Source organism: Phycodurus eques, chromosome 22 (assembly GCF_024500275.1).
Source record: "Phycodurus eques isolate BA_2022a chromosome 22, UOR_Pequ_1.1, whole genome shotgun sequence".
Classification (NCBI taxonomy): Eukaryota; Metazoa; Chordata; class Actinopteri; order Syngnathiformes; family Syngnathidae; genus Phycodurus; species Phycodurus eques.
The window spans coordinates 2,428,925-2,443,624 of record NC_084546.1 but is presented as its reverse complement, the minus strand read 5'-3'; the positions used below and the strand labels follow the sequence as shown (position 1 = coordinate 2,443,624).

The 14,700-nt window shown below is 44.5% G+C and overlaps 1 protein-coding gene across 14 annotated transcripts in view; it reads left to right on the top strand.

Moving 5' to 3' along the window:
- Positions 1-3,503: 3,503 nt before the first annotated feature.
- magi2a (membrane associated guanylate kinase, WW and PDZ domain containing 2a) overlaps positions 3,504-14,700 on the top strand; it is a 66,316-nt gene continuing 55,119 nt past the window's right edge. For all 14 annotated transcript variants that reach the window (XM_061667177.1, XM_061667173.1, XM_061667178.1 and 11 more), the window contains exon 1: positions 3,504-3,933. In XM_061667177.1, the coding sequence (XP_061523161.1) occupies positions 3,627-3,933 (307 nt within the window). In that variant the 5' untranslated portion in view covers positions 3,504-3,626. The remainder of the gene's footprint in view (positions 3,934-14,700) is intronic.

Genomic DNA, 14,700 nt, shown 5'->3' with positions numbered 1-14,700 from the left:
ACCTGTAGCCTCGCTAATATTTTTAGCGCCCTTAATATGCTAAATAGGCTATGTGATCTGAAAGGGAAACAGGATGAGGGTGTTGGTTATCCTAATTTGATCGTATAGATGCTCAGGTTTCAGTCCAGTTCTGTAATCTGCACATGGTTGCCAAAAAGAGGTACTATCCTATGCTGTTGTTTTAGTACCTTATTGATTCTCACAACCGTGGAAAATTATATCATTTTTGGCTAAGTAAGTTTGCTTTTGGCGTCATCTAGTGGCAACGAGCAACGCTACACGTGTAGTGTCCCATCATAGCCGTCGAATGCAATTTTGCCCTGTTTGTTAATTATTATTCCCCACTACACACCTTCTCATGGTGTTTTGTTGTTACTGTTTTAACCACTGAAGGCACGCCCACTGGGTGATGACGTGTGGGACAAGCGTTTCCATAGAAACTGCAGAGCCAAACAAGGACAAACGTAGTTGGGCTTCTACGCATGCGCAGGAGAAACGCGATCAGTTTGCCCTTTTTTCTTTTTCTTAGATGTCGAGCTGACTCGTGGCGTCGTGTATGATGTCATTAGTTCCTCTTTTCTTTATTATTTCATAAACGTTTCAATTATGTTAAAAATATTTTCATTTTCAGACCATTGTGGCTTTTGGACGGAAGTAAACCGTTTTTCCATTTCCATTCTCTTTTAATTACGTCATAACGTGCGTCATTCCTCGCGTAAGCTCTTTTTTAAATTATTTGACTGTATTTATTAATTTATACTTAATCGTTTTTTAATTTGTTTCTTCAATTTACGCAAAGCATACTTATAAGGCGAGTTTAAAATCATAAGCACCGTCTGCTATGGTGTATTTTCGCCAAGAGATGGCGACATTCCACCTTTCAGAATACAAACATGGGGGAAAATATTTTATTTCAAAAATAAAAAATAAAAACTTTTTTTTACATGAATTCCATTTAGAAGATGGTGCAAATATTTTTTGCTAATATGCTTTCTCACAACATGATAAATGAATGATAATGTGTGCAAAATGTTGATAGTGGAGTGTTTTGTATGCATGCAGTCGTGGATGTGACGTAACTCAACCGAATTTCATTTTATTTTTCTCAACACTTATTTGCTTTGATTGCAACTCGGCAGAAATATTTATTTAGATTAATAAACGACAGACAAAATTCCAACTCGTTCACCTGGCGTCCCGGCCGCTCATATTTGATGTATGGGAAAGTGATGCAGATTTATGGCAGCATCGGGGGGCAAACTTAATCAACATGAAATATCACAAAGTGTCAACGTGGGAGAGAAACGAGGGCGGCCCGGCAATGATTTTCCTCTTTTAGGGCCATTTAGAGCCGTCCCTCTGTCCTCTCCAAAAAAAAAAAAAAAAAAAAGTATTTTCTGTCACCACTGGATCCCATTTCTGCCATCAAATCCGACAAGCAGGTGTGTTTCGAATGTTTTGGTCCATTTCTGTAGACTGTGCTTGTACTTATGAGTCGGTTCCTTTTCTGTCACCACTGGATCCCTTTTCTGTCACCAAATAGCCAAACGCAGTGAGCAATTTCTAAATTGTTCTGTTAATGTTGAATGTTCTTGCATAGGCACCAAAGTTGGATCCTTTTCTGTCACCACTGGATCCCTTTTCTGTCACCAAATAAAAAGTAACCAAAGTCACCAAATTTTAAAAAAACACTGAGCAATTTCGAAATTGTGGTTCCGTTTATGTTGCCTGTTCTTGCAGAGTCAACAAAGTTGGGATCCTTGTCTGTCACCACTGGATCCCTTGTCTGTCACCAAATCCAACAAGCCGCTATTTTCTATTGTTTCGTGCTTCCTCTCAAGCCAAATAAGGTAACCGGGAGATTAAAATAAACAAGTGCTCCATTCGTCCTTCCCGTCTGCTCGGTTGCCTGTGATGGGAAGTCGACGGGAGCAGATGGAAGTCCAGCGGAAGATGTCGCCCCGGGGAGTCGCTCGCCGGCTCGGCGACACGATGTAGCGGTCGCGACAGGCCTCGTTGCAGGGTCATTAAAGCCTGGATAAAACAAAATGACCGAGAAAGAGGATGTTATTGCCCCTTTCCTGACGCGTTCCATCCCATAAAATTGAACAAGGGTACCTAATGAAGTGGCCGCTGAGTGCTCTTATTTGCTTTCCTGTCCTCGCTCCAGAATTCCTGCCCCCTCTCTCTCTCACCCTCATTTTTGGAACGCGCAGGCCTTATTGTGATTTTCTCACCTTTTATTGCGTTTTTGAAGAACACTTGATTTAGTCCATCCAATCATTAAAGAAAAAATAATGATCATGGCGCAATGCGGAGTAACAACCTTGTAGTGATGTGTCTTTGTAATCAAATGCAAACGATGGTGATACATCTTTGGAGAAAGTTAAAAAAAAAAAAAAAAAAAGTAATGTTCTCGCCAATAATTTACTTTCTAGTTTAATGTGCTGGAAGTGGTTAACCCTTCGAATAATCGAAAATTAGAGTACATTCAGATTTCTCTGTAACGTTTCCATAATTGTACAATCACATCTTAATGATATCCCCATATTTTCACAATGTTAGATTTCTTACAATATTATGACAATTTTCTGGTGAAATGTCCAATTATGAAGGGAAGAAGAAGCATGACAGCAGCGTAAACAACCGTCTCGGTTGCCATGTCAGTGGAAATGAAGCAACTCAGGCTAGATTCTCCCTTTTTTCTCTGCTGTGTTTTTTTTTCCATGGAACGAAAGATGCATTTGAGAAAGCAAAAAAAACTTCTCGTCTTCTTACAGCCTTCACATCCGGGTCAGTCACGCTGGTTGGGATCAGGGTGCTGCCTTCAGGTCACCCTCGGAAATGTTCAAGTTTTGATGTGACAATCCGTTTTTAATTTAACTAACAATTTTGGAAATCATTATCGTGTCCCAAATCAGTTTATATTCTTTTAATTTGTTTTTACTGAGCAGTTTTTAAATGTGTACATTACAATTTACTGTTGAAAACTATACGTTTACTCTGTTTTATATGGAGACAAACACAAACCAAAGGGGGGGGGGGGGGGAATACAAAATGCAAGAACAGCACTAAAACATCAAAACAACAACCAAAGCTTCATGCATTTTTGATTAAACTTTTTATTTTAAACATGCAGTCAAAAAAGACAAGAACAAAGAAATGACCAGGTTTGCAATATAAATATTACATTTGGTGCGAAAAACAGTCGGAAGAAGTTACGAGTACGAATTATTTACTTTAATTTAGAATAATTGTAATGACTATTTATATAGGAAATTTGCTTGTGAACTGTTGAATGTCACCCCCCCCCCCACAAAAAAATCGTCACCATGTTGAAAACAATTATACACTAATATAGTTTGTTAATCTACTAGGTTAAGACATACAGCACACGCTGTCATAATACAAACTTTAATCTATCTACGCCAGTCTTCCATATTTTAGAAACGTCCTACCTTGAAGAGAGTTCACGAACGCACCACAAGGTGAGATCAGTGAACGCACCACGGAGACCGATGATCCAGCTGCTGCACGGAGGCGAGGACATGGACTCAAGTAACGGTCAGCAGTGAGCCTTCCCCTGGGAGGGGGTGGGGGACCCTCAAAGTTCGCCGGAACTCGCCATGTCCAGGAGCCTGAAACGGAGGACCCACCACTGGAGCAACAGAGTCCACGAAAGTGTCCTCGGCCGGAACGCAGAGTGGCAGCTGGCCGCGCTGGAGCTGCTGAGCGGCGGCGCGGAGCACGGGCACTTCCCAATCGTGGGCGAGCTTCCCCCGGGTGGAGCGCCGTGCCTCTCCGGCAGCCTACGTCCCGGAGAGCTGCTGCTGGAGGTCAACGACACGCCGGTGGCCGGGCTCACCAGCCGGGATGTGATGGCGGTGGTGAGGCACAGCAAAGAGCCCGTCAGACTCAAGTGTGTCAAACAAGGTGGGTGAAAAGTCCATTCTTATCAAAGAATCTTAAAACCGTTCAAATACGTTGTTTCAAGTCTTGTCTACGCGACGTCTGCTGTTTTTCCTGAAGTGTTTTGTGGCTAAAATGTCTTTTTACGCGTGTTTTGTCATGCTAGGCGCTGATGCTAAATTTGGTCCGTGAAGGGGGCGTGTGTTGCCTTCGGAGGAGTCAGAAAATAAACAATTGTCACTCAAAACTTTTAAACATCTCACTTAACCGTGATTCTAATGAACTTTTTTTTGTTTTCAAAAGTGTTGGTACTGGTGCCATGTTTACATAAAACAAAGACGAAATTGCTGCATGAAGTTTTTTTTCCGGTTGTTGGTGCTAAAAGATGCTTTTCAGACGTTTTGTGATGCGAGGTGCTGATGCTCACTTTCGTCTGTGAAGGGGGTGTGTTGCGTTCGTTGCCGTTAGAAAATAAAAAAATTCTGTCGCTCAAACGTATCAACAAGGGAAGTTGACAATTTGATTCTTCGATAAAAGTGAAGCCATCAGTGCCGTTATTACCTAAAAGCAATATAAAACTGCTTAAATGAGTTGTTTTAAGTGTAGTTAGTTTATTTGGCTAAAATGTGTTTTTAGGGGTGTTTTGTGATGCTAAGTGCTGATGCTAAGTGTGGACACGAAGGGAGCGTGTTGCGTTCCTGGCAGTCAGAAAATAAACAATTACTGTCACGCAAACACTGTCAAACAAGGAAAGTAGCACACTTAAACATGTTATTAATTACCTTCATTAAAATTGTTGCGAGAAGTGAATTTTTTTAATATTACACGAAAAAAAATGTTAAATGAAGTTGTTTTCAGTGTTGTCTGCTGAGGAGTTGTTTTTGTTTGGTTGTTGATGCTAAAAGATGCTTTTTAGACGTCTTTGTGATGCTAGGTGCTGATGCTAAGTGTCTGAGTGTGTTGCGTTGAGGGAGTCAGAAAATAAGCTATCCACAAGTTGACTCACGCAGCCATGAAAGTAAGAGGAATAATGTTTATGAAGTGGATATTTATGTGCATATTATTTATGTTTGTCTTTGGTGTACTGGTAACTTTATTAGGTCGAACTGCACTTGACAAATATGTTTATTATTTTGTTTGCTGAGAGCTTTTCCGAATGTTTTTCAACCTTATTTCGTCGCGCAACAATGTAAAAAAGTACACACAGGAAACAAGGCCTTGAGTTGATCATGTTTGCAGAATTGTTGTTCTCAAGTGCATCTTAATGGCGCCCCGGCGTTCCTTCACACTCTTGTGATAGTTGAGTCACAAGTGTGTTATTATTAGATGAGTTGCAGGTGTACCTAAAATTGGGGCTGGCGTTTTATGAGGACAAAATTGCGAGGAAATTTGGAGCTTTTTAAATTTGGATTCTAGGATTATGTTTTTGATAGGCATGCAACGATAACTTTAATCCATACATGACTCATTTTGACCATATAGCGTCATGTGACTCCCTCGATTGAGGTGCTTATTATTTATCCTTCTTGGATAGTGAACGCCGCGTCCACCATTTTGTTGATGCCCGTATTGTTACAGCGTGGAAGCGTCCATTGTCATCGGCCGCTAAGCTTCTTTCCGATCTTTTTCACGCTCCCCGTCGGCCTTCTACCTTCTCCGCTTCCCGATGCCAGCCTGCGTCGAGCGCGGTCGGATGGCATTTTCGGCGCTGAAGTTGTTCCCGCGAGGGCGTCGCCGGCCCGGACCGGGCCGCCCTCGCGCACGACAATAGCAAAGCCGGACCGATTGTGCGCACACAAAAGAGAACGAGATTCCATCCTCTGCACGGAAGCCGGTGTTGGAGTCGGACCGTTAACGTGCATTGATAGTCATTTTCTACTGTATTCCAGTTTTAGATGGCAAATTCTGCGCAAGTGCTAATGAGACAAAAAGACTATACGATCATTGCAGAACATGCAACCGCACATAGATCTGTTCCCTCACCTCCTTTAGCCCACAATGGTGACAGGTTTGACTTTTCTACAGGTTTAATAGCTTTTATTTGACAGTTTTAATCCCCCTCGACTTCCAGCGCGCGTCTGTGACGGCTCAAACACGCAAGTGTCAAGACGGAATTCCATCAAAGACGACATGAAGAATTATTCCCTGCCTTTTTATTTTCTGTCTGCGCTCGATTCCTTGACGCTTCCAGTCATGAACGTCTCCGACGGGCCCGGTGTGTCAGCAGCTAATGATGACTCATCTCCAGGCAGTCTGATTGGATTTAATGAGCCTTAACACAATTCACATGGAGACGTTTCCCTTTTATTCCCCAAGTTCAACCTCCCAGGTATGAGGAATAGTCTGAATTGAAAGGCAATAACGTTGCAGCATGGTACAGAGAAAAGTCACAATACTATATAGTCTCAATTGAATGAAAATTAAGTTGGATTATTATGAGGAAAGTGTCATATTTTACTTTATAAGGAATATAGTCAGAATTCTTCCAGAAATATTGATTTTATATGAGAATATAGTTTTAATGTTATGAAGTAAATCCTTTTATGAGCAAAAATATGTTATAATTGCTATAAATTAAAAGAATCAAATGAACGTGAACTATTTTACAAGAAAAATATCCAGATTTCCAAAGGGAAAAAAAGTCAAAGTTTCATGGGAGAAGATGTCAAATGTTTCACGATAAATGTCTGAATTTCTAGAAAAAAACATTGATTTTCTTTTTCCAGAAAAATAGGTGAATTACACACAAAATAAGTCTTTTTATGAGAAAAAAAGTCTCAAAAAGAAAAAGCAGAAAAAGGACGTACAAGGATGATCTATTCCACGCTGAGTCGATTCATCAATAGACCGCCGTGGGCTGGAAAATCATTAATAAGCGCTCGACGGCAGGGCGCAAGGCGGGAAAAGTCACCATAAGTCCCGTCTTTGTTTGTTTGGTCAGCGCCTCCCTTTTGTTGCCCGATTTGTTTCGTGGTGAAACATGGCCGAATGATCACGTCGATTCTGGCTCGGTCGGGGGCGACGCGTCAAAATGAAAGCGTCGTTCATCCGCCGTCTTGTTTCCCGTGCCGCGAAAAGCAACAACAGCTTTTGGGATTTTGACATTCCGTCTTGCCTTTTCCCGTTAGCTTCGATCAATTAGGCAGTTCCAGCTCTCTTCAAAATGAAGAGAAGAGGGACAAAAGGCAGCTTGTAAACAAGAAAATGTAGCGCCGTGCTTGCAGAATGCAAAGTTTGTGCTGCTGCTGCTGCCGCCACCGGGGAAGCAAAACTGCATTTTCATTCGCAGCTGCTTGTCAGTCAAAGAACAGACTCACAAAAACCTTCCTCAGCTACGTGGGCACAAGGAGAACTACGATGTTCAACCTGCAGGGAACTTGTAAGCACTTGACCTATCAAACCAACCGACCAGCCAGTGGCGTCGCTAGGCTTATTTTATGGGGGCTTCAGTCCCCCTTAAAAGTTGTCAAGCCCCCCCCAAAATATCTGGTAGTGTGTGTCAATGTCGAAGTTTTGTTGTCTTGGCGCCCTTAACCTCTGCCAACCGAACCAAGCGGCCAATCAAGGTAACTTGGACTTCTATTTCTTTTGCCGCACATATTTGAGGACAATTCAAACAGTCAGTCACGAGTTGAGTTGTTTTAGTGCCGCAAGTGTGCTTGAGCTTGGTTCTGAATTATGTATGCAGATGAGACACGATGAACGACGACGTGAAATTCGGAGCCGAGCTGCTCTGAATTCACGGCGCGTACCGTCGCGGTATTGTCGCGGAGCACGAGCGTTCTCCTATCCGCTCGCCGAGCAGGCGGCCTCACACTTCGGAATGTCACGCGACGCTCTCCGCTGAACGGCTCCCCGGCGACGGCCCGAGGCGGTCGGCTGTTTGGATCCGGCCATCTCCATTTATTTCCATAATGTGGCAGCGAGGCTCACGGGTGGGCTTGGTGCGATGATGACGCCCGAGGGGCGGGCGCTCAAGGGGGCTCTCGTCGCCTCTTGACTTCACAAGATGCCTTTGTGGTACCGCATGTTTACAATACAACAGCTTCCTCTGATTGGCTGATATGTCTTGCTAGTTTTTCTCAAGTGCCTCTATGAGTATTTACCTCACTCTGCAGGCCAAAAAGCCGAGGTTCACTCGACTGGGTTTGGGGGGGGGGAAATACCTAGCCGAAAGAAATCGCAGTCTGCAAATTGCATGCCAAAGCAACAGGTGGCACTGTAACCTCTCGTCCAAAGGTTGTTTTAGCCAACAAGAAGCCAGAAGAACACGGCACGATATAAATGATATAAATGTGACTTGTACCGAAAGACTTGTCACTGTCACATTTGAATATAAAATTTGGGAAATAACAAATGGAAAAAAAACAAACAACGGAATCATTACAAACAAAAAAGTTGTGCGTAATCCTTTTAGCTAACCAATTAAAAAACGGCAAACAAAAAAAAATTTGTCACGAGGATGTGTGTGGTTCGCTGCCATCCTGGGCCTACGTCCTTATTCAGATGCGCGCCGAGACTTCAAGGGTTCTCCCACGATCTGTGCCAGACGCGTCCACAAAATTGCGTACAAAACGGCAGCCGAAAGGGAAATCTCAGTCTCGTACGTGAATTTGTAGCGCTGATACTGTGAATGTAGTGACTTTAGTGCCGGGTCCTGGGTGTATATCTTGATTTGATTTGAAACTCGATGGGTTCGTTTTTTGATCGCTGCCACAGCCGTCCGTAGATTTTGTTAAAAAAATGGCAGACGTTCTGTATTTCTAGAGAAATCCTGTGACTAACTCACAAACGGGCTGAAGCTAAAAGCTCTTTTTCACCGGTAGTTAATCAGTTTATTGCGAAGGGACTCCCACTTTATCTGAATTTGCTGCCATACTTCTGGGTACTGGACTGCGTCTTCATTTGTATCCGGACGGACGTGTCCGCAAAAGTGTTTCTCAAGTGTTCCCGCAAAAAAAAAAAAAAGCTCTTTCGGCGGTAGTAAATCAGTTTAGTCCTCAAATGCAACGTGACGTACGAGAATTGATCACTTCCGCGGTAAAGTTTTTCGCGTTGCTCCCAAACGCAAAGAACGCCTGTGAGGCAAGTGTTACAAAGCCTCACCAGACTGGAGCAGACGCATCCATGTATCCCAATTCTCCAGCGAATGTCTGATTTATGTTTTATTAGCGCACTGCCTCCGCATGCCCGCTGCATCCGTCCTCGTGGAAACGTCTAATTCGCTTCCAAGGGGGGCGGGGGGGTTAACGACATCGTATGTTTTGTGTGTGCGCTCAATCACGTCTGAAGGAGTTTACAGAGCGCCCGTGACGGAGGCTTGCGCGGCGAAACGCCGTCAAAGGCGATGTCGAGTGCGGTTCGTCGACCGCGTGCAGGCCGAGCTGATAAACGGCGCGGCCAGAACTCCTCCCAAGTCCGTCGGCGTGCCGCACGATCCGTGAGCCGGCCTGTGACGACATCATTGGCGTCCGTCATTATTTTCGGATTATTTCTGTAATCAGCGTCTTGTCTGATGCAGCAGAGCAAAGCCTCTGACTCTGTAAACACGGACGTTCACTTTGAGGACATCGGGAGTGCTGCGCTTTCCTCTCAGACTGATGCCGCCCTTGATGCCAGAAAGCTACTTTTAGCTAATCTTAATTATTCAAAGCGCAGAAAGTGCCTTCTTCACGATGTAACCTACTTCAGTTCAACCAAAAACCACAGTGTTGTACCCATTCAAGTATCTCGTAGTTCGTGTCCACGAGTGGCTGTAAGAATTTTTCCTCAGGCCAGCCAATCAGAGGACGTAAAAATGCTGACGTCACGGAGGGCCAGCGCGGTGGCCCTGTGAGGACGAATTTCAAATCTGACTGGTTAAAGAAACATTTCCATTGCTGTTAGCTAGCGCGACTGATTGTGATTACACTGACATGGCGCCGCATGGAGGCTGAAATCTGATTGGACAAAAAAAAAAAAATAATAATAATTTTCAAAAAAGCATTCACATCCATGTACGGGAAGCAGCGCAGCCAAGAGAAATGCTACAAAATACAATTTCATGGAACAAATCTTCGAATTCAGGTTGTAAAGGCAGGTCCGTGCTTCTAATGGTCTTGTACACAACCCCGTGCATGTATATAAGCGGCGCCCCGTCCGACAAATAAATCCCAGCAGCCGCGACACAGGTGTCCCGCTTTAAAAGTAAATGGCCCGTATAGTAAATCCAATATAAAATTACTGCGCTGGAAAAGGACTGACAGCCATAAAAGTGAGTTATTTTGCCGTCGCCACGTCTCAGACGGCCTGCGCTCACCCTCCGAGTCCAACCTGTCGGGCGCCAATTACCCGAGGCGAGTGTTTGCCCGCCGCTTGTGCGACATCTGTATCCTAATTGCTCGCCTGTAGTCGCCGCCGCCGCCGCCGCGTTCGGGACGCGACGGCTCAATTAGTCCACAAACGAGCAGCTTATAGTCACTGAGATTGTTTGTCATCATTCAGCAACGGGAAATACTCGGCGGACGATTGCCCAGCGCCGTGCTTGCGAAGTCTTGTACACAGGTGGGACGTCATGTTGTACACAGGTGAGGTGGCGAGCACTCGTTGTTTTCAACTTTGCGGACGCGGCCGACGGGAGAGAGAACTAACCTGCCAACGATACTTTCTATTCCACGGAATAACCTTGTTGACACACTTGCTGGATCAACTTCCACATGATTGGCCACATTCCTAACGATCAATTAACTGCACCACTTTGACTTTTAACACACGTGCACACACACACACACTTTGCATTTGTGGTGCTCTCCTGTTACACAAGCCTGCGCCTGCGTGCAAAAATAGCCTTCACCTGAAAATGGAGCACGCGAGTCAAGAGGAATTGTTTCAGCGACCGAATCTCAAAAAAGCTCTCAACGCCGCATAAATGTTTGATTAATGGCGTCCGCGTCCAACCTTTGTTGGGATTGGGTCAGGCTTTCAAATTGGGGTTTCAGGCTCGTTTGAAATTGGGCTTTGCCCTAATCGTGGTCCACTTGTCAATCAATAACAGTCGATGTGATTGGTTTGGATGTTTAAAAAGCCCAGTGGCTCTTTGCATAATGAGCCCGCCGACTCAATTAGCACGAGGTGCTAATGAAAACAGTGTGGCGAGATAAGAGCTGTCGCAAGTGAAAGCTCATTCGGGGGAGGGGGGAGTCACCGCTCTGTCTGTCTGCTTTCCCAGCATGCATCACCCCCTTTTGGCCATGCTCCGGCAAAGTGACAAAGGCCAGTTGCAAGCGGGGCAGCGCATCAATATTGATTTCCTCTGCATATAAATAACGTGGCTTATCGGGGAGCCATTTGCGGACACTGAAGTGTTTGAAGCTTCCCCTCTCCCCTTCGTAGTTGCAGTTCACTATTTACAAATTCACTTATTCACGTTTTTTATTTGTTATATTTTTTTTCCTGTGGACGTTAGTCCTCGTTATTTGCTGAAAAAACTTAACACTTTGCCACAAGATGCCACCAAAGCCCTTTCTAAATCGGAATGCCCAGTAATTGGTGTCAAGGAAGTATGTTGCATCTCGACTGAGAGACTTGCAGTAAATCTTTTTATGAAGTTTAGCCTGTGTTGTTAGTGGACGAGGAGAGTCTTTGGCGCATGTGCATGTACATGTTCACTTCTGGTGCATTTAAAAAATAAATCAACTATGTAAGCCATTTATTTTTAAGGGTAATGTTTTAAGATGAGTTTTACATTATCTTGAACTTTTTGGGGCTCATAGTTCGATGTATATTTTAGGTTCAAATTATTAATACAGGCAATGGTCAAAATGTTTGGGGGGAATGTCAATTACTCAAGCTGTTCCCGCCCACAAGATTTTGTCATTGGCAAAATATCTCATTAGTTTGTCCGATATATTACCAACAGAAACAATAATATCCCATATATCACAAAAACCTGCACGTGTCGATGCTGCAATCGCTCACGCGTGTCGTCTGAATTTGTTTGTTGTTGTTTTTGTTTTGTTTTTTTCCACAGAAACTATAACGTAATGAAAATCGTTTTTCGAAGTTGAGGCTCCAAATTGATTGGCCATCAATGACACATACGTACTTTGCCATCGAGCATTGAATTGTTCTGCCTGTCACTATACGTCACTGGCATAGATGGATGAACTAAGATACATTATTGAGGATGAATAATTCTTTTCATACCAATGAGTCAAATTGGCTCATTTTCCAAAGAACATTACGGTAATGTGTTTGGGAAGCGCCGGTCTAATGGACGTTCGGCTTGATTTTCTAACTTCAGGGCACCGGCCGCCCCGTCTCGCGACGTTTACGCCGTCTCTGACGGTGATGCTGATGGATTGCGCGGTGCTCAAAGCGGAGTCAGGGGTGGAAGGGGCGGGGGTGCGCCACGCTCAATTGCATGTCACGCCGCGTCTTCCCGCTCGGCTCCGGCGCATCGGGGTGGGGGGGGTGACGGGATGCTGGTCGTCCACTTTTTCGGAGAGCTGTCCAAGGGAGTTTGCATCCGGCCTTAAATATATGGAGCCGTTTGTCCGCAAGTCCAGTCGATATCGTATGGCTTTAGACTATTTGTTTTGGGAATTGTTTTGCTCTTCGTGATAACGATTGTGTTAAACACCAAGCATCTACCCCAGCCGAACGCATGAAGTCGGTGACACAGTTATTGGCTTCTTCTCACAAGCAACGGAAAAAAACAAAATCAATGCGACGCTGTGCACAGTCATTACTGGCAAAACGGAGCAGGCCTGTTTCCATGTTGATTTTTCTGGAGTGACTCAGTGTCTTTGCAAAGCGGCAGAAATCGGTTTTGTCCTCACCCAAAAATGACGGTGGCCGACGTCTCGGATAAAACATGGCAATGTATCACTTTTTGTTAGCCGAAGCGCTGTATTGTGATTTGTTTGTTTGCTTTTGTCGTGACTGTTTGCGTGCCAATTTCGTGACTTTGTATGAAAGACAAGAAATGTGATATTGTAGCTCAATTTCATGTTGATTTTTCTGCAGTGACTGTCTGGACTCTGGACTCGCATCAGAAAAGTCTAGTTGTTGACAGAAAATACAAAGTTTGGTGACAGTGGAGGGGTTATCTTGATTCAAAATGTCTTTCGGAGGACATTTACATTAGAACCGCAAACTTTAATGACATTTGCATAGTTCATTGCTGTGTAAATGGCAATGGGTTGATTTGCACGACTCTGCTTTTTGTGACCTTTCTCGCTCTGTCCCAGATACCGAGCATCTAATGATGCACTGCAGGCACCAACGTGGCCGCCTGTGGAGCAACCGCGACAGTGATTGTGTTTTTTTAGAAAGTCATTGGTCCATCCTGGCATTTGAGACTTTGCTGTGATCGAGAGTCAGACTGCCAAGTTCAATTGGGCATCGGGGCGTTTGATTGGCCGAGCGTGGGGCCTGTTTTGACACTCGCGGCGAGGAGGCGCTTGTCGAAGCAATAATAACTGTGGCAGTCTCTGGGTCCGTACTCGAGAAATGGCGCATCTCCTTAAACGCTAGACTGGATAAATTTAGTTTTGAGTGTGTCACGGAACATGGGACAAAATGTTAGCGACGGGTCACCACTGGTACTACTGGTTGTGAACATTTCAAAATGTAGGACGTTTTCATGGAAGACTCTCAAGAAATGATGTCACGGCATGGCCATAAATGTGCATCAAATCCAAATTTGCTGGTATCTTCCCCCAAACGTCCACTAGGGGGTGTATTGGCATGGTATTTGCGTATGCTCGAAAAGCTCTTTAAGTCACGCTCCGCCCACATTAGACGGCTTAGGCAAAAAGCTTCGGAATTGTAGCGTCGCCCCAAAGTCTCAATTGCAAGTTCCAATCGGGTGTCATTTGGGCGGTTTTCTCAGCGAGTTCAGGAAAGTACGAACCCTGGAATTTGGCCAAAAGTGGCTGCTTCAAACCAAATTGTTCAATTTACTGTTCAATGTCAGGCATGGGCCCTTGAGACTTTTCTTTTTTGCATCCTGCATCCTGGGGACAAATTATTTTCTTTCAACTCTTAAAATGTTCTCCAATTAAGGCTGTTTCACACTAAAATGCCCACCATCCTGTTCGATTTCAAACATGGGTCCTGGAGACTTTTCTTGCGCCCGGTTATGACAGACATGTCCACCTAATTTGTAATTAACATAGCTACCATGTTATCATAGCAGACCATGCTTACTTAGCATCTGATCAGACAACCGCTGTAATGGATTCAGGCATTATCAGAGATTTCGCTCCGCATTTTTTCCTCATTGGAAATACAGATTTACGCACACAGCGAGAGCTACGTTTGGGACACTTCCTTCCGTCGGCGTGCATTGGCGGCGGCGTTGAGCTCAGCAGACTGCAGCGGTGCTGAGCTTTGGCTGGATGAGTTCAATTAAAAAAAGGGCCCTGAGCGAGATAATAATGAGAAGTGAGCGTTGCCGCTGTGACAGCTTCACCACAACATTAGTGAAGGATCTTTGCTACCTTGAAGCCTTGTTTTTATGCATCACTCACTTCAGTGACATTGCCAAGTTCTATGAGTCAATTGCTGGCATTGGACTACATTAAACGGGAGTGTATTCTAAGCATCTTTCCGGTTTCTTGATACCAACTCCTCCAGCCTCGTCTTCACTGTGACAGGTGTATTATCGTCATCACGGCAACCGCACTGCGCCGCGCCCCACGCTCGCCCTCCATCATACCTGGTTGCGACTCTTACTCGCTGTGTCCTCAAATGGCGGCGAAGAGGCACTTTGACAGCTGGAGGTAGATCCTCCTCATAAGTGAATGG